Below are 24,442 nucleotides of genomic sequence, written 5' to 3'. Positions count from 1 at the left end.
ACTCATTTGTAAATGTCTTAGTGAGGCAGGAGGCAAGGCTCTGATTTAGAGCAGCCCTAAAACACTGGATATAAGAGAGACAGAGGGAGAAGGGCAAAAAGTGGGAGCAAACCCAGCTTGTGGGCACGGGGAGGCCAGAGAGCCTTACCGCTCTTCCTCGCCTTCTAAGAGTTTCCTGTAGGCGCTGATCTCCATGTCCAGGGCCAGCTTCACGTCAAGCAGCTGTTCATAATCGTTCAGCTGCTGCTGCATCTGGTCCCTTATCTCCGCCATCTCTCTCTCTTTGTCAGACAGCATGCGGCGAGAGTTGTCTTTCTCTTTAGCAAGCATGTCCTCCAATTCTTGAATCCTTTCCAAACACGCTCTAGACTTCAGAGTCAAAGGAGGACATTTACTTTCCAGGACCACTTCCCCAAGAGTACAAGGCAGCTCTTTTAACCCATCTCCTAACGAGAGTGCAAACACAGCCTCGCAGGAGCTCTAACTCATAGCTCAAAAGATCCTGACTGGGAGAAATTAAAGCCAAATCCTAAATAAAAAATTATAAAAGACATAAATTATTTTATCTTTTAAAATATAAAATACAGCTCTTGGGCCGGGCGGTGGTGGCGCACGCCTTTAATCCCAGCACTCGGGAGGCAGAGCCAGGCGGATCTCTGTGAGTTCGAGGCCAGCCTGGGCTACCAAGTGAGTTCCAGGAAAAGGCGCAAAGCTACACAGAGAAACCCTGTCTCGAAAAACAACAACAACAAAAAAAAAAAAAAAAAAAAAAAATACGGCTCTTATTAAAAAAAAGTCTCGGGTAATAGAAGCCTAAAAAGAATTATTTCTCAAATTAAAGTTTGGAAATGTACATGTGTAAGTTTTGGAAACCTCAAGTCTGACCTGTCCTCCAAGGTCCTCACTTCAAAACTAAAGAGCGCCAGGCATACTCCTTCACAAAAGGAACACTAAAGGGTATATGAGAGTATGCTTTTGGAGAGATACTGGGACACATTCTAAAGACCAAAGAAAAGGGGGTCTGGCTAGCACATTGAATGTGCCTGTCTCTTTAGGGTAGCCCCATCATGTCCTGTTTGGTTACAGAGCACATGTGCTACATGGTGATGTGTAAAATGTTACCGGAAGTACAGAAGCTGTATTTGGCACACAGAGTGAAAAATCACACATCCTCTATCTATCATGAAGCTCATCTTTAAAACCTTGTAGCTCACTAGGTAATCATTCACCCATGTTTCTTCCTGACAGAATTCATCTCAGTAGCCCCAGAAAATGACAAGGGTAATCAGCTCAAAAAGAATGATGGAAGCCAAGGTCCTCAGAATCCCAAGTACCCATTCAAGTGACAGACAGGGACCTACTGTGGAAAATCTTAAATCTGGAGAAAGACACTGTAATAAATACTGCGCTACTAGAGTTTATTCTTTGAACAAGGACAGGCTCAAAATTGTAAACATATAATGGGGCTCAACAAGTAACCAGATGATAAAAACTAATTCCCCAGACTCAGAGGTTATAAACAGGTGAGAAAAGAAGCCAGAAGAGCCCTGTAGTATCATATGAGACAAGTGCAGGAATTTCTGCTTAACTTAATATAAATACATATGACTAGAGAGAAGAACAATTACAGATTATGGCTATGCTAAGTTAGCTATGTGCATGTGTGCACGAGGGGTGTGTAACCTGTTCTATGAGAAGGTGTGTGCGTGCACAATTTATTTTATGAGATGGCCCAGAAGCAGAGATACCAGTACCAAAAGCATACTGTGTGTTTGCATGTGCAAGCAAGTGTACCTGCACCTCATACCTCTTCTTTGAGGTGTGTGTGTGTGTGTGTGTGTGTATAACCTGTGCTACAAAGGCCAGGGATGTGTGTGTATGTGCACGTGCATTCACACACATAAGGGTATAACTTGCTCTACGAGGGCTCAAATGTGTGTTGGGGAGTGTATAACCTGTTCCGTGAGAAGGCCCAGATGTGTGGGTTGGGGGCCAACGCTAACCCTGTCCTATAAGACAGCCCAGAAGCAGAGACACCAGTGCACATTCCATGGATAATTACTGGATAATTTACTATTATCCGGTAAAAAGAACCAGGAGAAATGTATGATTCTAGGGCTGGGACACAGAAAATACATGGTAAACCTAAAGCATACTTTAAAATCAGGTAATAAGGTGATACTGGGATTGTGGCTTAGTGGTAGAGTGCTTGCCCTGGGTTCAATCCCCAGCAACACAAGAAAGCAGGTTGGGCTTAAGAGGTGGCTTGGCGGTTAAGAGCTTTCTGGAGCAGTTCTACTCTCTCTAGGACATGGAGCTTATTAATTCTTGTCTGGGTAGGCCAGACAGCAGGAAATGAAAGACCACTGACTCTATGAACAGTAAGAAATCAGAGTCTTGTCGCTTTTTTACTTTTATGGATCTGAGTGTTTTGCCTACATTCATATATGTCACATGATGTGAGTGCCTGGTGCACACAAAGGTCAGAAGGGAGTGTCAGATCCCCTGGAACTGGAGTTAGACAGTCTTGAATTGTCCTGGGGGTGCTGGGAACCAAACTCAGATCCTCAAAGAGAATGCTAAGGTTCTTAACCATCACTGTGCTGGCCCCAGGTCTGATTTGTAATTCAGAACACAATGACACTGATTCATTGATGATACAGACGCAGTCAGTTCCCAGTCTGGGAGTCAGAAACACAGAAAGAACCATGGGTGCTTCTGGTGTGCCACTGCAGACACTTGTAAGGTAGGCAGACTCAGACCACCACAACTACTGTTCGAAATTCCTAGTGCCAAAACAATCTTGCTATCATCTATATACTTCAAATTATCTTCTAAAAGTGCTTCTTGAAAGGTTGCTTCAATCTTCAATTCGAGAACGTCAGGAGCCACGGGTCATTCACAGAAGGAAACCCTTATGACCCAACAGCAGCATGATGAAACCACCATGACTCAACAACACTCAGACACACAAGAGAAAAGTATTAAACAGATCTTTTTCTCTCTTTTCTAAGACTGAGAACACTCACCAAAACCTCTTATCAAGCTGGACACAGTGGCCCACACTTGCAATCCCAGAGGCAGGAAGGTTGGTTAAGCCTTAAGCCTTCCCAGGTTACCCAGCAAGTTTGATGAAACAAGTATGTGTGTGCGTAAATGTGTTCATTTATTCCTCAAGACGAAGCCTTCTATCAGTGACGAGTAGAGGGAGATTCCCTCTGCCCTGATAAACTAAAACCACAGTAGCTGAAGCGGATGCTCGTCTCCTATCTACTAGAAACTCCAAGGGTGCCAGCTAAAATCCACTAAACTGAAAGCACTTAGAGGTAAGGAAGTAGACACATCAGAAAAACAAGGAAAAGACTGAACGCGAGTCAGGACCTAGACCTGGTTCCAAGTCCCCAGACCACCGCTATTTAACCACAGTAAATCTCCACCTCCTTGGCTGTCAACCAGCCTCAAGAGAAGCAACAGCCAAATGAACAAGAGACAGGGCTATGTGAGCACTATCTAATGATACAGAGTGGCTGCTATCAACTCATCGTAGGAACACAATGGCCCATTTCCAGAATAATGTTCTCCCCAAAATCACATGTTGGAAATTCTACTCTCCAACATGGCAATACTAAAAGAAAGGATCTTTCCATTGATCCCTACCACCTAGAATTAGTACTTCCATAAAATAGGCTCTGGGTAGTGACTGTATTTGCCCTTCGACCACAGGAAGACAGGAGACAGCCCAATCTACGGATATGGAAATGATCTCACCTCTTTTTTTTTTTTCTCCAGGGTTTCTCTGTGTAGTTTTGGAGCCTGTCCTGGAATTCACTCTGTAGCCCAGGCTGGCCTTGAACTCACATAGATCCTCCTGCCTCTGCCTCCCCGAGTGCTGGGATTAAAGGCATGCGCCACCACTGCCCGGCTTATGATGTCACCATTTAATCTTCCCTGGTCTTAGCCTTCCCAATGCTGAACCAGGGCCTGTGGAGCTAGCTCAGTCAGTAAAGCACTTGCCAAGCAATCTTGAGGACCTGAATGAGAGTATGAGTATGAGAGTGTGTGTGTGTGTGTGTGTGTGTGTGTGTGTGTGTGTGTGTGTGTGTTGTGTGTAAACTTTATAACATTCTGTTAGAGCAGCCCAAAAGGACTAAGACAGATGGTGCAACAGAGAGCAAACTCCTCAGAGAAAATTTTCAACAAGAGTTGGGTATAAAGGGAATATGGGGAAGGAAGGGGGAAATCCTTGGTTACCTGAAGCCTCTGGGCAAGTCATTAAACTCACCTTGGCCTGTGGTTTGATCCAGTGAACAGTCCATAGTTAGATGAAAAGTTCAAAATACTAGCAGAACAAACTAACTCTACAAAGTTTTATGACCAAAGTAATAAAATGCACAAGGCAGCAACGTAAAAATCTGTGTTAACTGTTTCATGTGACTAATTTTCTGCTTTATTTTCTAAAGCCCACAATACATCCTTTTATTCCTAAAAAGATTTTGCTTAAAAAAAAAAAAAAAAACAGGAAGAAAAGCCTGCTCAATAAAATAGCATAAAGTTTAAACAAGTTCTTCTGCTCAGGGAAAAAAAAGGGCAGAGTTACTTCCCACATCATTAAAGAGAGCGGCCATGCTGAATCCTCGTGTGAATCCTCGTATCACTTTATCCAGCATCGCCTCACAATGAAACTGACTTGAAGCCACATCCAGGCTAACTTTACTTCACCTGGAGCATGCCACCACCAGGACAGGCAGCCAGTCAACAAGGAGAAACGCAGTCACTTGTCACTGAGGTGAGTGACTTATTAATGACTCCAGAGATTCATAACCACTGACTAATTTCAAATGCAAGGAGAAAGAAGGCATTTCACTCACAATTTTTTTGTTGTTCTTCATTCTAGTTTCCAAGTGTGATGAAAAGGACTGAGCGGTAGCAGTACCACAAAGATAAGACTCAGTGTGTCCAGTGAGTGACCAGTAGATCTCCACATAACCTTCTAATTAATTAGGAATAAGGTACTGTTCAGGTGTCTTGGGGAGAAGGGGGAATTCTGAGACACATGTTACTATGTAGCCCAGGCTATCCAGGAATAACCCAGGCTGGCCTTGAAAGTGCAGCAATCAATCCTCTTACCCCTGCCTCTCAGGTGCTGGAATTACTGGTGTGCACCACCACAAAGCTGCAAGATATTTATGCAATGAAAAAAATCTAGAAAAAAAACAGAGGGAGTATGTCTCATCTGTGACAGACAGAGAGGTGGAACAGGCAGGCAGAGCAGGTACACGGTGATAGCACAGGGGCCAGCCTGCCAGTGTAACCGCAGTTCTGCTCAGAGGCACGTGCCGACTCACCTCCTTCTGCAGGTTAGAAAGCTGTGAGGAGAGGCTCTCGATCCTCATGCGGCTCTCCATCAGTTCTTCCCGGGCACTGTTGACAGTGGAAGTGTTCATCTCTGAGGACAGTCTGGCATTCTCCAGCTGTAACAACAGGAGCCAGTCAGTCTCACCTAGTGAGTTACAACTGAAAACTGAGGAAACATGATTCACCAAGACATTTTGCAAGCCTAAGCCCTGCTGGTAACTGGCTGACGAAACACAGGAAAATCATGGCTGGTCTGCTGAGGTACATGGCCGTGCACCTATCTTTTCAGACTCACTTCTAAAACTATGAATTCAAACAATTTCCATGTATCTAGGTCATTAACTCCATTTATTTGTTCAGTATTTCACCCACTAAGCATTTGCTATCTAGGGTAGCACTATCAAAGAAATGGCATTAAAAACTTGACTGTAGTGATGTTTGTAAAGGAAAGAGTCCATATGCCAAACCCCCCAAACCTAACACAGATAGACTTTGTAACCAGATAGACTCTTCCTTTCAGAAGCAAAAGCCGTTCTCACAAAAACAATGCAGACATCTCCAAATGCCGTGTGTGTGTGTAAAACAGAGGAGTGAGAAACAGAGATGGAAAGTATTTGTTTCTGTGTTCCTTCTCAGACTTCCAATCCAGTCTGTGGGATTCCCACTCCCGCACTGTCTAGCTCCATGCCAGCCCTCAGCGGTGCTGGGCGGCTGCAGGAACTCTTCATGAGGTCTCTCACATGCAATGCCCATTACTACTGCATTAAATAACCAACACTCAACAGGAACAGTGTGAGGCCGAGCAACGGAAATTATTTTAAATGACTCCATCAATTTTCTACCTCTGCCTCTAACTAATATTTTTTAATCTAGTCATTTAACATTTAACATATGAGAAAAATCATTTGCAAACAAAACCCAAGATGTTTTCATGTGACCTGGTCATGTAAGTGGGATGTTCTCACACTTCTGAAATGAAGAGTCAGATTTTCCTATAAAACAAAACCACCCAAAGGGGACACGCATCCATGCGCACCAGCTATGTGACCGTGACAAGTAGCCGCAGTGTGCAGAAAGGCCCCGCAAGTCCTTGGGACCGGAAAGCATTTGACGCTTTGGGTTAACTACTCTGATATGACTGAGTGGCCACTGACAGAAACATAAACCTTTACTTCTAGTAATACTAGAATAACCCCATTTTCTTCTATATCCTAGTCGCGTTCAGTCTATATGAAGCTACATTGAAAATATAGTCATTATGTTTATTCCTAAATAAAATCTTTTTTTTTCTCTTAATTTTTAAAAATGATTCCTGGGGCTGGAGAGAGAGCTCAGCAGGTAAGAGTTCTGGCTACTCTTCCAGGCGACAACCCAGGTTCCATCTCCAGCACCCACATGGTGGCTCACAACTGTCTCTAATTGTAGTTCCATGGAATCCAATGCCCTCTTCTGGTATGCACAAGTCCATGCAGACAAAACACCGATATACATAAAATAGATGAACAAATAAGACCCCAATCTGTCAACTCTGCAGGATGACCGAGGCACTGGCTGACGAGCATTCACCTTGGCATGGTAGGTTTGCTCCAGCTCTTCCTTGTACAGTCTCACTTGAGCATCATGCTGCTCTCTCATCTCATGCAGAGCCTGCGCCAGCTTGTACTCATACTCAATCTGACGCCCAGAGTCCACCTCCACCAAACGGGTCTCATGCTTCCTCCTTGTCTCATTGATCTCCTGCGGGGAGAAAAAGACCATGAAACAGCTGCTCCCACGGACCACACTAGCACCATCTTGAGTAACCTGAGAGCCGTCTGAGGCTTCATACACTAAACTCCATGCACGCCTGTCCTGTCTCAGAACAGGCGGGCGATTACACTGCTGTCTTCCAGTTTTCAGACAGAACATCTCTAGGTATAAGTAATGACATAATGACAGTACCCCAAGTCCCAGGAACTTCCCAGCTCTTTTCAGGGGTATAGCTAGTTCACTTCACTGATGGCAAGAAACGGCCTGATGACTTACTAAAGCGCCACGCGACTGTAGGGACCCAGACAATACATCACATCAAACACTAAACGGGGTTTGTGTTTCTGAGCTGCTTTATTGGCAATCCTATGGACAGTCCACCTCAAAGTTTCTATGTAATGATCTATTTTCTTAGATACGGTAACAGTTTACATGACTCCTCTTACAATCTGATGTTACACTATTAGTAACAATGTATGCAGGGTCTATTTCATAGCAATGTCACTAGACTAACTCAATCCACTAAAATACTAAAGTAGTGGACTGAGTAGTTATGATCCTTCACTGTTTTAAGAAACTGTCCAAATGAACGGGGATAGGGAATTTGTGGCTAGTTACAGAAGCCCACTAATAAAAACTGTCCATTTTAGCTTCTCACTATGAACGTGTTTGTCTTGAGCTGCAATAATTAAAGAAGCCACAAGGGGGCACCATAACCCATTAAAGTTGTTTGTCTATTTTTGCATGGTGCTGGAGACCTCACAGGTTAAGTACATATTGTATCACCTACATAACGTCTAGTCCTAACTTCCTGAATATTTCTTCACGGTTCTCTTAATCATTAAAAAGACAATTACACTTGAAAAAAAAATCAGAAACCCGAGTTGAATACCCAGCTCTGCTCCCAACCTCCTGGAACTCAGGGTTGTTGGAGGAGCAAGTGTGCTACTTAAACGGTGAGGTCTAGCTGAAGAAAAGCTGAGCCCGTGCTACAGGCATGTCCTTGTCAACCTCCTCTGCCCTCTCTCCTTCCTCTTCCTGCCTCTTAACTGTTCCTAATGAAGAGGTTAAACCTGTCTGTTGGGCAGTGTCCGCCATGCTGGAAAAGAGCAAACATATCCCCACTTTAATACTGAATCATGCCGGGCGGTGGTGGCGCACGCCTTTAATCCCAGCACTCGGGAGGCAGAGGCAGGCGGATCTCTGTGAGTTCGAGGCCAGCCTGGACTACCAAGTGAGTTCCAGGAAAGGCACAAAGCTACACAGAGAAACCCTGTCTCCAAAAAAAAAATAAATAAATAAATAAAAAATAATAATAATACTGAATCATGTTGCTGTTGCCATTTTTCAATTATTATCTTCTGGAGAAGAAACACTTCTAGTTTCTTCACCACTAACATTAAAATAACACACAGTGGCAGAGCAGAGACAGCCGTAACTAAACAAAATGAAACTATAAATCAATTTCAGTAATTCAATGCTTGGTAACGACTACAGAATAGTGCTAGCTACCAGTTACATGGAACTTTTACCTGCAGTATTCAGTTTGATTCTTTCCATCCTCACATGGAAAAATAAAGAGGGCCAGTATTTTGTTTGTTCTTTTACACACGTATGTGTGGGCCCAAGATCCTTGAGGAACAGTTCACATCTCGGTAGCCCAGAGGCCAGCTTGTCCCAGGATCTCCTGTTTGTCTCTAAGTGCTGGGGCTTGTTGGCTTTTTAATTATTGGGAGGTATGGTAGGTAGCTCATTCCTTTTTGTAAATTTATTTTTACGGGTATGGATGCTTTGTCTGCATACATGCCTAGTACTCATGAAGGCCAGAAGAGTGTTGGATCCCTAGGATGAAATCATAGACAGTCATGAGCCGCCATGTGGGTGCTGGGAATTGAACCCCAGTGCTCTTATCCACTGAGTGATCTCTACAGCCTGTTTGTATGACTTTGTCATGTGTTCGCTGGGGTCCTCACAATTGTATGGCAAGTGCATTATCCACTGAGCCATTTCCCTAGCCAGTATTCTATTTTAAATAAGAGACTGACTCAAGTTGTCCCTGAGGTCTGGCTGCTAGTCCAGTTCACTTGGCACCAGCAACACCTCTGCCTTTTAATTTTATTTGCACGGATATTTTGCTTTCATGTATGCCTATGTGGTGCTTTTAAACCTTGTGCTCAAGAAGGCCAGAAGGGAGACAGAGCCCCTGAAACTGGAGTTAAGAATGATAACCACCATATGGATGCTGGGACTTGAATCAGGGTCCCCTGGAAGAGCAGCCAGTGCTCTTAACCACTGAGCCATATCTCCAGCCCCAACAATACTTACCTTAATTAAATACTATTCTTATAAAAATGAATCAATTCTTGTTATTTTCTCTAACTCCTACAGTAAGTTTAGAGTTATCATTAGCAAATGTTTGAAAAAAAAAAAAAACAAAACAAAATCACACTACCCTGAAAGGCACTACTTAATGGCTTATCTTCCCCTTAATTAATGCCGATGGGGTCGATCACTCGGAAACACACATTTCTCCTTCAGCATCACTGCTTGCTTGCTTTCTGGTAACAGCTGCCTTGCTGACCCTTCAACCACAGCAAGGACTGTCAATGCTACTCAAGTTTTACACACACCTATAAATGCTGCGAGTAGCCCGACTTCACTGAGGCCACTAACGATTTCATCGCCTGCTGTTCAAACTTAATGTAACCTTTCTCCACGATGTGCCAGGGTTTATTCAACAGAAGTAATGGTCTACTACTTCAGCAACTAGGTTATGAAGGAGAATGCTGCTTCTGCCTTGTTCCACTCACTCTCTCATGGCTCTCTCTGAAGAAAGCACATCCTAAGAAGCCGTGTGGAGAAGACAAGAGGCAAGGGGGCTGATGCCTCCAGCCTCCAGTCAACAGCTGTGCTGGGAGCTCAGAGGTGCTTCTTCTAGCCCAGCTAAGGGCTGACAACAGACTCATGAGCTCAGCTTCCAGGTTCCTGACCTTTGAACAGTATGATGATCAAAGCCTGTGGTTCTAAACTGCTACATTCAGAGCAGTCTGTCGGGCAGCCATCACTAGAGCAATCGCTTAAGCATTCTGACAGTAAGCTGTGACAAAGCCCGTCAGAGGTGAACTACAACTGTGGACCCCAGTGGCTTCGGGGGTTAGGTGCTTTTAGCACTGGGACCTTGTGCAGTTACCTGCAAAGTATCTCCATCCCCAAATCCTACCATCTCTTTATCAGCTCTCTTTTCCTTATAGGAAAGAAATTACACTTTGTTTTTAGCTTTATTTGGCATGGGGCTGTGTCACACACAAGTGGCCCGAACCCACCCAAAGGTCAGAGGACAATCTGCAGGAGTAGGTTCCAGGCACCAACCCCGGTTTTTGGGGTGGGGCAGTACAAGCCTTTACCTGATAAGACATCTCACCAGCCCATTGTTTTCTCCGACTATGCTCAAACTCACTATATGACCTTGAAATCCTAACTCTCCTGTGCTAGGATTACAGATAGGAGTCACCACGCCCGGTCTGTTTCCTTTGGAAAGAAAATTTTTATGTAGTTACCTCTTCGTACATATTTTTACGAAACTCCAAGTCCTCAGTAAGGCTCTGACAACGATTCTCCAAATCCACTTTAAGTAAAGTTTCATCTGCTAACTGCTTTTTAGCGGCGGATAAAGATGCTTCCAGCTATGAAAAGGAAAAAGAATGATAAAGATTATATGGCAACCATCTGGTGGTGAGTTAAGAAATTAATGAGATCAACCACTAGAGTTCCTATGTATTTCTTAACATGATTATGTCATTTTAACTTCCAGACATTCGCTAGTTCTACCCCAGGACATCACCTCAGATCCCCTATCAAACAGTAGTCCTCAACAGAGAGGGAGAGGACAATCTTCCTTCACGCTCCAGTGTTCTAGGACAATAATGAAAATGACCTTGAAAGCGGAGAGGACAAGAGTACCCAGGAGAGCAGCAAGATTTGCAAAACCCAGACCAGAAGGGACAAGAGGCTACCATGCTCTCCGCATGTTAGCTACCAAGACTGTTCTTTGGGGAAGCCACCGAAGAACACAAATAGGGTTTATTTAAAAACAAAATAATAAGTAAGTCCACAGACCATGGTTTCAGAATGCCAACTGATCAGCCAAATATGGGCCTGAGGCAGCATCTTACCTGGGCAATCTGATCCTTCAGATCCTCCAAATCTCCCTCTAAACTCTTTTTATCACCAAGGGCAGTAGCCAGCGCTGCATCCTTAGAGTTCAGTGCCGCCTCATACTCTCGAAGCTTCATCTGGGCTCCATTAAGATCCGATTCCTTCTTAGCATAACTGTAATATTAGAAAAGCACAGACAACATCAGAGCCCCGCCATGAGACCTTTCCCTTGCCTGCTTAAGTGAGAAATCAAGGCAATTTAAATACTGGCTGCCTGAAATCACAGAAGCTGACCTAGGAACATCAGCTCAAAGACAACAACATTTTCCCACATCACATGTTAACTAAGACCCAGGCTTTGGGGACCAGAGAGATGGCTCCAAGTCAAGAGCACCTGCTGTTCTTACTGAAGTGAAGACCCATGTTCGGGTCCCAGCACCCACATGTCATCTGTTAACTTCAGTTCCATGAGCTCAGACACCCTCTTCCAGCTTCCACCAGCTCTAGGCACAAATGCAGCACAGACTACATGCCAGCAAAACACTCATTCACATAAAACCTCTGATGTTAGTAACAGCTCGTTGATGACAGAGGCTTGCAAGCACCTTCTATTTCTAATATAAGGTGATTTGAAATTTCCCTAATTACATGGAGTTCTATGGTAGAAAAGTAATGTTCTTTTATATAGATTTATGGGGGGTGGGGGAAGAATGACAGAGTCACACTATGTAGCCCTGACTAACCTGGAACTCCCTATGTAGATCAGGCTGCTGTCAAAATCATAGTGATTGGCCTTTCTCTGCCTCTGAGTACTAGAGAGGAAAAGGTATGTGCCACCAAGCCCACGGAATAACTATGTGAACAATTACATTTTAAAAGACACAATGTTTGGCCATTAAAATAAATCTTTAGCATTAATTACTCAAGAAAGCCTTCACTATCAAGATTCTGAATACTTACTCTTAATAAAACTGAAGTATTGCTAATATTAAAATAAAATGAAAAATAAATTAACTCAATGGTAAGAAAGTATAATTTAAGGAGAAGACCCAACCCCCTTACCCACTGCGGTATGACAGATATAGTCCCAACAGAATCTTTTTTGCAAAGTCCTGTATGCTTTAAGGCCACGAGATGCCAGGCTTTAGCTGAAAACTAGTCGAGAAGGGACAAAGCAACTCTTTAAAATGTGAATTAAGCCGGGCAGTGGTGGCGCACGCCTTTAATCCCAGCACTCAGGAGGCAGAGTCAGGCGGATCTCTGTGAGTTTGAGGCCAGCCTGGGCTACAGAGTGAGTTCCAGGACAGGCACCAAAACAACACGGAGAAACCCTATCTCGAAAAACAAAAAACAAAACAAACAAAAAATTTGAATTAAAACAAGTAACAATCTTCCATTTGGGCTGGAAGATGGTTAAGTTCACTTGCTGCTCAATCAGGAGCTCCAGAATCTGAATGCCAAACGTAGCCCCCACTGCAAAGGATCTGACACCCTCTTCTGGACTATGTGGGCACGTGCATCCAAACAGGCACATACACATTCTCAGACACAGACGACCACACACCTCTTTTCTACAAGAGTCCAACCTTGGTGAATTACAGCCAAATGAACTCAATCCAGCCCTGGGTCTGTCTCCAAGGAATCCCATGCAGAAGCCTTTGAACGAGCCACAACTGTATTCGACTATAAAGGGGCCAGAGCTGAGTGCATATCATGCATCCCTAGGATCTACAGAAAATCACACTTTTGAGACAAGCTTCATGTAGCCCATTGACCTGGAACTCACTACATAACCACGGACAACCCTGAATCAGATCCTCCTGTCTACACCTCCAAGTGCTAGGTTTACAGACACAGTCATACCCAGTTTGCTGTGTGCTGGGAACAGAACCCAAGGTTTCACAGATGCTAGGCAAGCACTCTACCAACTAAGCTATATTTCCAGCCCTAAAAAATAAAATAAAATAAAAAAATAAATCACATTTTAGAAGTTGGAGGTGGTTCTGGAGTCAAGAGCACTTGCTCCTCTTGCAGAGAACCCAGATTCTATTCCCAGCACCTCCATGTGCCCAGCCTGACTCCCTAACTATGTAACTCCAGTTCCAGGCCCCTGTTCTGGGGCACCAGGCATTCATGTGGCAAACTGACATACGACGTGCAGGCAAACAAATCTAAAAAGATTTTAATCACAGTTTATAAAGTTTACTAATACTCACAAAAGCTACTCACACAAATTAAGTACAGGAACTACAGCAGCCAGGCCTAGTGTCTAAATGACACAGCACAGTGTGCTTCTGTGTGGGCCATGCGCCATACAGAGCAGTCCATAGGATGACTGTGTTCTACACGGTGTCATTCTTCACGGACTCACTGCCCTGATGTATGACTGACAAATGCAGAGCTCAGAACTCCTTGTCACGCCAAGTGTACAATGCAACACTTTATGGAAGTAGAAAACAGAAAGAGCCAAAAGCTAGTGTGGAGCAGTATATGTAAGTCACTAGTCATTTCTCCCACAGCAACCAAAACCAGGTTAAGGAAGACACGGAATGGAATAGGTAAGGAAATGCTGATGGTGTCTGTCCACTAAGGCCGAGCTCTTAGTCACTTAAAGTGCTGATATTCTATCAAGTATACACCGCCCCATTGTGCTGTAACTGGGCTCAAAGCTCCAACACTCACATGATCAGCAAACTAGGCACACACAAACCAGAAACGAGAAACAAGCTCATTTTCATAGTCCTCTCTCTCTGTTTCCAAAGTTAGGGTTTCTCCATGTAGCCCTGGCTGTCCTGGAACTCATTCCGTAGACCAGGCTGGCCTCGAACTCACAGAGATCTTCCTGCCTCTGCCTCCTGAGTGCTGGGATTAATGGTGTGTGCCACCACAGCCTGGCTCTTATTTTTTTTTAAACTTAAAAAAAAATGACATTTATCTGTGTGTGTGTGTGTGTGTGTGTGTGTGTGTGTGTGTGTGTGTGTGTGTGTGTTTGTGTGCGCGCGCGTGCGCACATGGAGGTCAGAGAACTCACTGCCCTGATGTATGACTGACAAATGCAGAGCTTGTCAAGTCTGTTCCTTCCTTACTTATGTGGTCCTGGGGATTGAACTCGGGTTGTCAGGTTTGGCAGCAAGTGCCTTTACTCTGAGCCATCTTTGTTGGTCAAATGATGGAGGAAATCTGACTGGTCAAAAACCCGCTGGTTTTCAGAGTCAGACTATAACTAGTGCTTGTAGTCCAATTAGGTGTAAGCAGTCTCCTACAGTAGTTGTGAGTGGGGTAGTTTCTTAAAACATGGATAGACTAGGACAGTCCTCAAGTCCCCAATGGGAACTCTCGCCTTTCTTGGGTACCAGCTTAGAAATACTATAGTACAAGTCTGTGTATTTGTGTGTGTGGTTTTTCCTAGAATGGAGCCTATGAAATGACTATTACTAATTTCTTTGGAGAGTTTAACTTTTCATATTTTTATCATTATAATTTTCTAATGTACACATTTTAAAGAAATTGTCAATTAAGTTTCTCTGGAAAGAGCTATTATAGGTTTTGTATATACTCTTAGAGAAAAGGCAAGTGTTTAAAAATTAATTCTTTTTCTTCTTGAGTGTGGACATGCAAATTAGCTTTTTGTACAAATGTAAGCATGTTTCTAGCTGGGGGGGGGCGCCCCCCCACATGGCACACACCTTTAATCCCAGCACTGGGAGGTAGAGACAGGTGGATCTCTTTGAGTTTGAGGCCAGCGTGGTCTATATAGTGAATTCTAGGACAGCGAGGGCCACAGAGTGAAACCCTGTCAAATGGGAAAAAAAAGATTTTATCATTCCAAAAGTAAAAGGCCTTTCTTGCATGAAGCCCTTTATTATCTTCTTGTGGCTCAGAGGTTGAGAGCACTGGCTGCTTTTCCAAAGCATGTAGGCTCTATTCCCAGCACCACACCATGGCTCAGACAGGTCTATAACTCCAGTCCCGGGGATCTGACACCCTCTTCTGGCCTCCAAGGGTACTGCACACAGATGGTGTACAGACTACAGCAGGCAAACACCCATTTATGTAAAATAAAACTCAAGAAGATCAGTGTGAAGTGATGATCCTTTGGTTACAGGACCAAACTTACTCTGAGACCAAATCAATCAAGATCTGTCCTACAAGCCACCATGGCCTTCTCTTGAAGTAAGACAACAGGCATTGTATTGGACCTCATGGAGGGCTCCTGCATCAGCCACTTATACACAGGTATATGAGTTAGAAACAGAGGGCTCAGTCAAGTTCCTGAACTTGGGGACCTATTCATTTAACTGAGCAAACATTCCTGAAGGTTTAGTATATGCTACCTAAAACATCAAGTTAGGTAGAGTGGATCTGACTTATAAATGTAGCTGTCTGGCGCTTTAGTAAAAGAATGAGATGGACTTGTAGGTGTGCCTGCAACGGAAGTTGGTGGCAGACATTCCCTGCAGCTGTCCTTATATCCCAAGTGATGGATTTCTGTAGGCTTAGCAGCTGCACATGAATCTACTGCTATTTTAATTATCTGCGGGCCCCACCCTGCTGGCCACTTAGGCCATGGCCTGGCGGAGTCCCACAGCTCTGGCTCTGCCGCAACCTGCTATGTAGGTTTAAATTAAGGATCTATCATTCTATTTATCAATAAGATGCAGGAGTCAAAGGCTGGGATGAAAACCTGCTAGCTCAGAGAGGTTGAGTAGCAACTAGCTGACACTGCTTTTTGACTGGAGATGCCTCTCTTCCCTGTCTCAGAACCAAAAGGGAGTGCCAAACTCAAGTCCCCACCCCTTCCTTCCTATGTGTCTTCTCTATCTAAATTGCTGGCTTCCCTGTGGCCAATTTCAGTCAGCTAGTCACTGGCTCCATTCCGATTCAAAGTTTAACTTTATTGGCAAGAGTTCGATCAAAATTTCCCACAACACCCAAGCACCTTTCAACACCAAACAAATGTTCTGTGTTCATGCAGCATTCTCCTCTCCTCCTTCAGTCCAAAATATTAAGAGTAGAAATGTGGATGCCTCCAGAAAGTCTCTGATGAAGAGAGAGCCCACTGCCACCACTACACATGAGGAACACTGATGTAACTCTGAGGCCACAGATCCCAGTACTGTGGGATCCTTAGTTCCCTCAAGAGATTTATAGACTCAAAGAAGGGAAAGGCCTCTTATAATTCCTGAATTTCCTATACAGAAAACCTGTAGATAACAATGGTCTTGCTAAATGTTAAATGAATCTGAAGCCGTGGAGTATTCAGTATATGCCTGTCATACACAAAGCCCAGAGTGCAATTACAGTACCAAAATAACACCTTCCCAAGTCTTTCATTCTGCATAAAATGTCTTTTAAGAAAAAAAAAAAAAAAAAAAAAAAAAAAAAACCTGTGCCAGGTCCCCAGCACGTCAGAGGCAGGTGGATCTCAGTGAGTTTGAAGTCAGCCTGGTCTACAAAGTGAGTTCCAGGACAGTCTCCAAAGCTACACAAAGAAACTGTCTCAACGCCCCCCTCCCCCCTCCCCCCCCCCCCCCCCCCCCCCCCCGCACGCCACACACACCCATAAAACTGCAATCTTCTTATCGTCTCTGAAATTCACTTTTAAATGTTCTCCCTCTGACCCTGCCAATGTCGATGAATCATGAAAACATTCAAGATTACACCCATCTCTAGATAAGAGCCATTAGAGTTTTATGTCAGATGAGTGGCCAATGCCAAGGGCATACGGAGGCCATTCAGTCAAGTGAGTTAACAATCTGAACATAATCTTGTCACAGGTTTCTAACTGTTTTCGATTTGTTCAGTGCTATTGATCAGCCTAACTCAACTATTTCTACCTCCAGAAAGATCGTAAAGTTTTCAATTAAATTCAGTACATGAATCTAACGCTACAAATATGCACACTACTGAAAACAAGTCATAAAACATTCCTTCAGACACTTTACACAGGAACCAAAACCAACTAACTGCATCCAAGAGCTAAGTAGTTTTATGCAATGTAGTTGGCACTCTATCCTGATGAAGAATTTGCACCCCAAGAGTTTAACTAGGTCTATCCTTGTCATTAAAGAAATAATCAGCTAGCAATTGTTCACTCACAGTAACAGTATATAGCTGTACTTTCCCAACAGAACTAGCACTGCCTAGGACATGCCCCACTCTCCAGGGTAAGTGGCTAGTTACTCCGACTTTCCAAATAGCTCCTAGCCATCTCGTACACCACTACCTTGTGCTTCCCTGTTCTGTGTTCACACATGGCTCCTCTCCTGCTTCAGTCCACAACATTAACACTGAAAACATGGGTGCCACCATAGGGCCACTGGTAAAGGAACGGGAGCCGATGGCGACCTCTACAGACTACCTCTCAATCAGTGCACACCCAGCTCTGTACTTGGGGGTGTTTAGGGTGTGTTAGTGAGTTATTTAGCCTTGACTTGTTTTCAGATCATCATGTAAACCCAGGCTTCAGCATCAGATACAATGGGCTCTGGAACTGTGTGTCTGACCATCACCACCCTGTCTACATGCCCTACATTTCCCCAGGTATACCCTACTCTAAACCTGTCTTTCCAATTAAAACAAAGTTACAGCACTACCGGAAATAAATGCTCAAGAGCTGAGCACACATCTTTAATCCTAGCATTCGGGAAACAAAAAACCAGCCTAATCTATACAGCAAATGAATTCCAGACCAGCCAGGGTTACAACACACACACACACACACACACACACACACACACACACACACACACACACACACACGAAAAGCTGAACAGGTCTTTAGAAAATCATTCAAGACCTATATCTGACAATAGCCACCTGAAAGTGAACTAGTAAGCCTATCATATCAGTAAATATTTTCCTCCTATATATTAATATATATTAGTTTAATATATTTATATATTGTTTTCTTTTTTTCTCTTTTTGTTTTTTTTGGTTTTTTGTACAGTCTTGGCTGTTCTGGAACTAGCTCTGTAGATCAGGCTGGCCTCAAATTCAGAGATCCACCTGCCTCCCGAGTGCTGGGATCAAAGGCGTTCTTGACACTTCCTACTATGAACAGTCAGGCTAGTCTTTAACCCTATATATAGAAAAGGTCTGCCTTAACTCCTAATCCTCCTGCCTCTACCTCCTAAATGCTGGGATCACAGCTATGTTTAACCATACCCAACCATAGCAATAAACACTTGAAAAAATTAAAATAGACTAATTAAAAGGAGAATCAAGATTTGTATGAAACAAACAAACCAACCAACCCAAACAAACAAACCAACAGGCCAAACTCTAGGAACAAATATTTTAATCATAATTAGCAAGATGTAGTGAGTGGCACTCACCTATAACCCAGCACTTAGAACACCAAGGGTGGAGAATGTGAAGTTCAAAGTCCGCCTCAACTATGTACATTCCTTTGCGCCCCCATTTAAATGAACTCAATTAGAGCTCATTACAGAATAGCTTTAGCTGGATGTCAGGAAATGACTGCCCTTCTATTAACACATTCTTGTCTAGTGTTACACCTGACAGAAATGCTCACCCAGGGGAAATTCCTAGTTTGACCAGTAGCACACTACAAAGAATGAACAATTTTTAAATCATTCAGTGTGGCTATGGGTAAAGAATCTGTATTCACCTTTAGGCCAAGACCTAGAAAAATGCTTTCCTTGGGATCCTCTTCTTTTACACAGGTTTCACAATTTTTATTTCTCCAAGTATTTTTGTTTTTGTCATTTGATTTCTCACACACAAAAAAGATATGTATAAAAGTTACATTAAGGGACTAGTGAGTTACTTCTAATCCCAGCGCTGGAGTCAAGATCCTTGGGGTTCACTAGTCAGGTAGCCTAGCCTACCTGGCAAACCTCAGATCCCAATAAGACCCTGTCTCAAAAACATCAGGGACGCCGGGCAGTGGTGGTGCACATCTTTAATCCCAGCGCTCAGGAGGCAGAGGCAGGTGAATCTCTGTGAGTTCAAGGCTAGCCTGGTCTACAAAGCGAGATCCAGGACTGTTACACAGAGAAACCCTGTCTCGAAAAATTAAAAAATTTTAAAAAATTGTGTTAAAAAATGTTTGCTAATTGAGAAAAACATCATTATAGGACTATACTTACTCAACAATTCTGGAGGATGGGAGGGAAACATATAACTTTTCACTTGTAGCCATAATCCAAATCATTATTTCTAATCATCACAAAACAAGAATTTCTCGTTATTTTGCAGGGTTTCTCTGTGTAGTCCCGACTATCCTGGAACTCCCTTTGTAAACCAGGCTGTACTTGAACTCAGAAATCGCTTGCCTGTGTCCCCTCCCCCACCCTCACCCCCAGTACTGGGATTAAAGGTGTACACCACCACACTCAGCAAAACAAAAAAAGAGAATGTTTAAATCTCTGTATACTGTACACAGAGAACCAAGCCGTCTGGCCTAGCATTCTCGGCTGTTTCTATTCCAAATCACCTTAAGGTTCTTCTAAACAGCTGTCCAGGAGCCTGCAACTCAACACCGGTGAATTCACTCGCAGAACAAATCATGTTCTGGGGATTTATTTGTAATCAGAGCTCAGAATCTACGTGCCTTTATTATCTTTTACAAAAAAAAAAAAAAACAACTTATGCCTATAATAACCTTCACTCCCAGTCAGGCCATAATTCTGCACTCAGGAGGCTGAAGCAGGATTGCTCCAAGTTCAAGGCCAACTAGAGACAAAGACCAGGTTCCCCAAATAAACAAGTCTGCTTTCCTAAAACCAAACAATCTTATTTCCTAATAGGCTCAAGTTTCCTGATAACATGAGTTGACTCCAATGTTACTGATCATTTTCAGTAGTGTGTGCAGGGGAACAGGACATGAGCCACACTGTTTCTCATGAGGAAAACTAAGGAACTTCCCTGCAATTAAAGTAAGTACAATACACAAAATACCCAATCTTGTAAGCACAATTCCCATCAGCAAGGGTCTCTCTGGCACATGCAAAGAGTACAAGGCACTACGCATGCTCAGAGCTGCTAAGGTCACTAATGGTGGAATAAACTGTCCACTGACAAATGTGCAGAAGGCAGTGAAAAGCAAGCCAATTCCAGCAAATCACATTAAAATGAGGAAGACTACGGAAGACTGGAGCTGGACTCCAGAACATTTCTCTCCTCAGTATCAGTAAGAGATCGGTCCAGGAACTCCTTACACAAATAACCAAAGCCAGTAACTCCCTTCTAAAGTAGCATGTTTTACATATATAACAATACTACATTGTTATATATAATCTAGAAATATCCTCCTTTCTACTTTAAATCATCTCTAAATTACCTCTAACCTTATGAATGCCATGAAACAGTTCCATATAGTTCTTCTCAACCTGTGAGTTATGACCCCTTTGGGGTCTCCTACGACCATCAGAAAATACAGGTATTCACATTATGATTCACAACAGTAGCAAAAGTAGTTATTAAGTAGAATCAAAATAATTTTATGGTAGGGGTCACCACACAGGAGGAGCTGTGTTAAAGGGTCGAAGTGTTAGGAAGGTTGAGAACCATATTTGGTGAATAAGGGTGAGTCCTTACATGTTTAGTATAGATGCAATTTTTGTGTTTTCAGTTGAATCCCGCTGGTGTAGGCCAACTATGTACTAATACATAAAATCATCTCTCTACCAGTCATGCGAGCCACCATCACAAATGATGATCCAATGGACCTACCAAAATCTAAGCCTATGGATGGCAGGCTGGAAAGCGGAACATCAGAGCAACGCCACTGCATAACACACACACACACACACACACACACACACACACACACACACACACACATCAATAATGCAACCCACAAGTGGATGTAAAGAGCAGAAGTGAAAATGAAGGTAATCTTACATTACACTCACACACGTACGCACACTCCTGGATGGTCATGGTGGCTTGTTTTCAAAGCACACATCATAAGTCTAAATAAGAAGTCAGGGAAGACTCCCCTAACTAAATCAACACTGAACCGAGTGAGTGGAAACTGTGAAAGGTGAAAGAAGCCCAAAGGGAACCGGAAGTGGAAGTGACCCTTCGTGAGGAAGGTGGTAAAGGAAAGCTTTCAGAATGGTTTTCGTGTTTGGAGACATCAAGTCGGATATGCATCGGATAAACCAGACACAAACTGTGGGAGACAGACACACTGCACGGAGCCAGTCCACCACGGGCAGCAGAAACTCACTAGGTAGAACAACAAGTCCCAGTCTGCTCAAGACCATTTCAAGTGTGCTCGCTGCCCTCTTCGAGAGGACTCGGGATCAGTGCCAGCCAGCACCCACAGACGGCAGTTCACAGCCATCTATAACCCAAGGGACTTGACACCCTCTTCTGGACTCCGAAGGCACCAGGCACATATGTGGTGCACAGACATACATGCAATAAAACGTTCATACACTAAATAAAAACAAAAAACAATGTCTCCTGAGGGTTGGAGAGATGGCTCAGTGGGGAACAGTGCTTGGTGTGCAGAGTTCAGATTCCAGCACACACCTGTAACCTCAGCACTGTGGGGATGGGGCAGACAGGGCGAGGGAGGGGTCACAGGGCTTGCTAGCTGCCAGCCTAGCTCCAAGTTCAAAGAGTGTCTCAAAAAAGGAGTAAGCAGGAACAGATAGAGCAGGACACCTCAAGTCTTTTTCTTTGGTCTCTGCCAGTGCATGCACAGACAAGAGCACCCACACATGCAGTCACAGTGCATGCCTTTAATCCCAGCACTTGGGAGGCAGAGGCAGGTGGGGGTCTCGTGAGTTCGAGGCCAGCCTCGTCTACATAATGAGTTCCAGGACAGCCAGGGCTACACAGAGAAACCCTAGGGGGGTCCCCCCACATCATATAACACAGGCCTCTCCCACACAGCCCTTGCCCCACCGTGTACAAGGCTCTGGTTCAAGCACCAACACAGCAAACTTCAAGGCCTCTTCCCTTCGCTGCCTACATTCTTGCAGCTTAAACCATGGCCCATGTCCTCTCACCAGCCTTGAATGCAGCTAGTGGCTTTGCTTCACTGTATTTCACTGACACTAGGCTCTCCCCACAATAAAGGCCATCTTTCAGGCACCAGAAAAAACATGCTTTTCAGGCCTTATCCAACCTTCCCCCCAAATCTTGTTCAATGACAACTTTTCCTGATTATTACAGATCATCTCCATTGAGTCTTTCCCATCTTCTACCTCACCTCCAGGATCTCAGAACTCTAAAGAGCCAGCTGACATCTCAGCTCAAAGTCCAACAAGCACCACGACTGTATCACTACCCAGAGCAGGATCCTTCAAAACAGCTCCTTCCCTAGCCAGCTCTGTCAACCCTGGTGACATGACCTCTGCACAAGAGTGCTCACCCTAGACTCCTTCCTAAACCCTATGCCCACCCTCGATCTCTTCGATCCACCTGCTCTCCTTCCTGACAATTTTGGGGCCAAGGGTTACTTTCGTTACCTCAAAGTGTCCTATCGGTGTCCTTGTCTTTTTATCGAGGTAACAGTGACAGCCCCATGTCACTCTTCTAAGAGTTCTCAGGGCTCAGATGCAATCCTCAACTCATACACCTCTAGTTATATGAATTCCTGGTACTCAGGGCAATTGCATCCTACTTGTTTTCTATTGAGAAATGAACTCTTCCTTACCACTCAATACTTAGACATCACCACCTCCCCCAGACTCCTACTGAGGCTTAGGTGGTAGCCGTGTTTCTCTAGAGCACCGGGGGCCGCTGCTGTCCAGCACTAACTGCTTGTCCTAGTCACTGCACTTACACTATCACAAACTAATGCTGGCGTGCTGGCTGCCACTCTAGACTGTACGCAACGTGATCATGGGGACAGTGTCCTACTCCGTTCCCACCACCTGCTGCAAAGACTTAGCATAGAGGTCTGGTCCAGTGTGTGCTGAATACGAAGTGGAAGCACATTTCTGTCGTGGGGATTAAAGATTTAGAGAGGTATTAATTTCTTTTAAATTATTAAGGCATGGAGTAAAGTCGGAAGGCAGCTTTGTAGAAAAGAAAAAAGAAACTTTACTAATTTACGTTCACCCATTTCTTAAGAAAAAATATTTATTTTATTTGGGAATGGAGCAATGGCTTAGTGATTGAGAGTACCAGCTGCTCTTCTAGAGGATCAGGGCTCAGGCCAGGGTTTCCAACACCCACACAGCAGCTCACAGCAATCTATACCTCTAGGTCCTAGAGATCCAATACCCTATTCTGGTCTCCACAGGCAGGCATGTGGTAGGCAGACATACATGCAAGCAAAACACCCATACATATAAAAGTATTTTTAATTTTGAAGATCTTTAAAAGATTTCCTTTTAATTATGCATGTGTCTGTGAGTATGACACAGAAGTGAGTGCCTATGGAAGCCAGGTGTCGGATTCCCTGGAGCTGGGTTACAGGTGGTTGTAAGCCACCTGAAGTGGGTACTAGAGTAGTGCTGAATCCTCTGGAGGAGCAATACAACATCTTAACCACTGAGCCACCTCTCCAGCTCCATCTTCACCTACTTCTTATTAGCACATGACACCCTTGGTATTTCAAACAGCATTTCAATCATTGCGTTCTCCTGACAAATCCAAAACTACCTCCTTGAACACGATCAACACCATGAAAACCACACAGCTGGTACCACCGCCAAAAGTAGCACCCTATGGGCCCTGAAAGCCAGCTGTCCTGTGTGAGATTTCTAGTCCAAATGTCAGATGTCCGTGCTCTTTGAGACTGCTTCCTGTCAGGAAACCAGAAGTCATACAGATCAGCACTACCATGATTAACTGAGACACAGTATGTAAACCCAGGGCAGGCTGTTTGTTAGAGCTTACACTTCATCTCCAGCCTCCATTCATCTAAGTAACCCCACACACAACAACCTCAGGGCCCGGTTTCCTCCCATCAGCAGGGCTATCACAGAGCTTACAGAACAGGATCTGTAAAGCTTCTAGTTCAGTCTGAGCACCAGGACAGAGGGAAGTGGTTGTCTGCCTTTTGTCCAGCATTACAGGAGACACAAGCCCTCCAGGCTCTTCTCTATGGACAGAACCAGCTGATTAGAGCAGATGCTCCATGTAGCAGCAAAAGTTGCCTGATTCTATCTATATCAACAGATCCAAACGAACTGAAAGCAACGTAAACAGTACATGTGTAAAGACCAAGGAAGCAGATTAGCTGAGAAAG

General features: G+C 44.0%; 1 protein-coding gene across 1 annotated transcript in view; it reads right to left on the bottom strand.

The window, feature by feature from the left end:
• The window catches only part of Lmnb1 (lamin B1), a 45,052-nt gene that overhangs the window by 12,550 nt on the left and 8,060 nt on the right, over positions 1-24,442 (bottom strand). The window contains exons 2-6 of the mRNA XM_052742211.1: positions 11,277-11,433; positions 10,662-10,787; positions 6,922-7,092; positions 5,346-5,471; positions 149-369 (exon numbers count right to left, since the gene is read on the bottom strand). Coding sequence (XP_052598171.1) covers positions 149-369; positions 5,346-5,471; positions 6,922-7,092; positions 10,662-10,787; positions 11,277-11,433 — 801 coding nt within the window. The remainder of the gene's footprint in view (positions 1-148; positions 370-5,345; positions 5,472-6,921; positions 7,093-10,661; positions 10,788-11,276; positions 11,434-24,442) is intronic.

Source organism: Peromyscus californicus, unplaced genomic scaffold (genome assembly GCF_007827085.1).
Source record: "Peromyscus californicus insignis strain IS unplaced genomic scaffold, ASM782708v3 Scaffold_17__1_contigs__length_78620276, whole genome shotgun sequence".
Classification (NCBI taxonomy): Eukaryota; Metazoa; Chordata; class Mammalia; order Rodentia; family Cricetidae; genus Peromyscus; species Peromyscus californicus.
The sequence above is the reverse complement of the archived record's forward strand: the minus strand, read 5'-3'. Positions and strand labels throughout refer to the sequence as shown.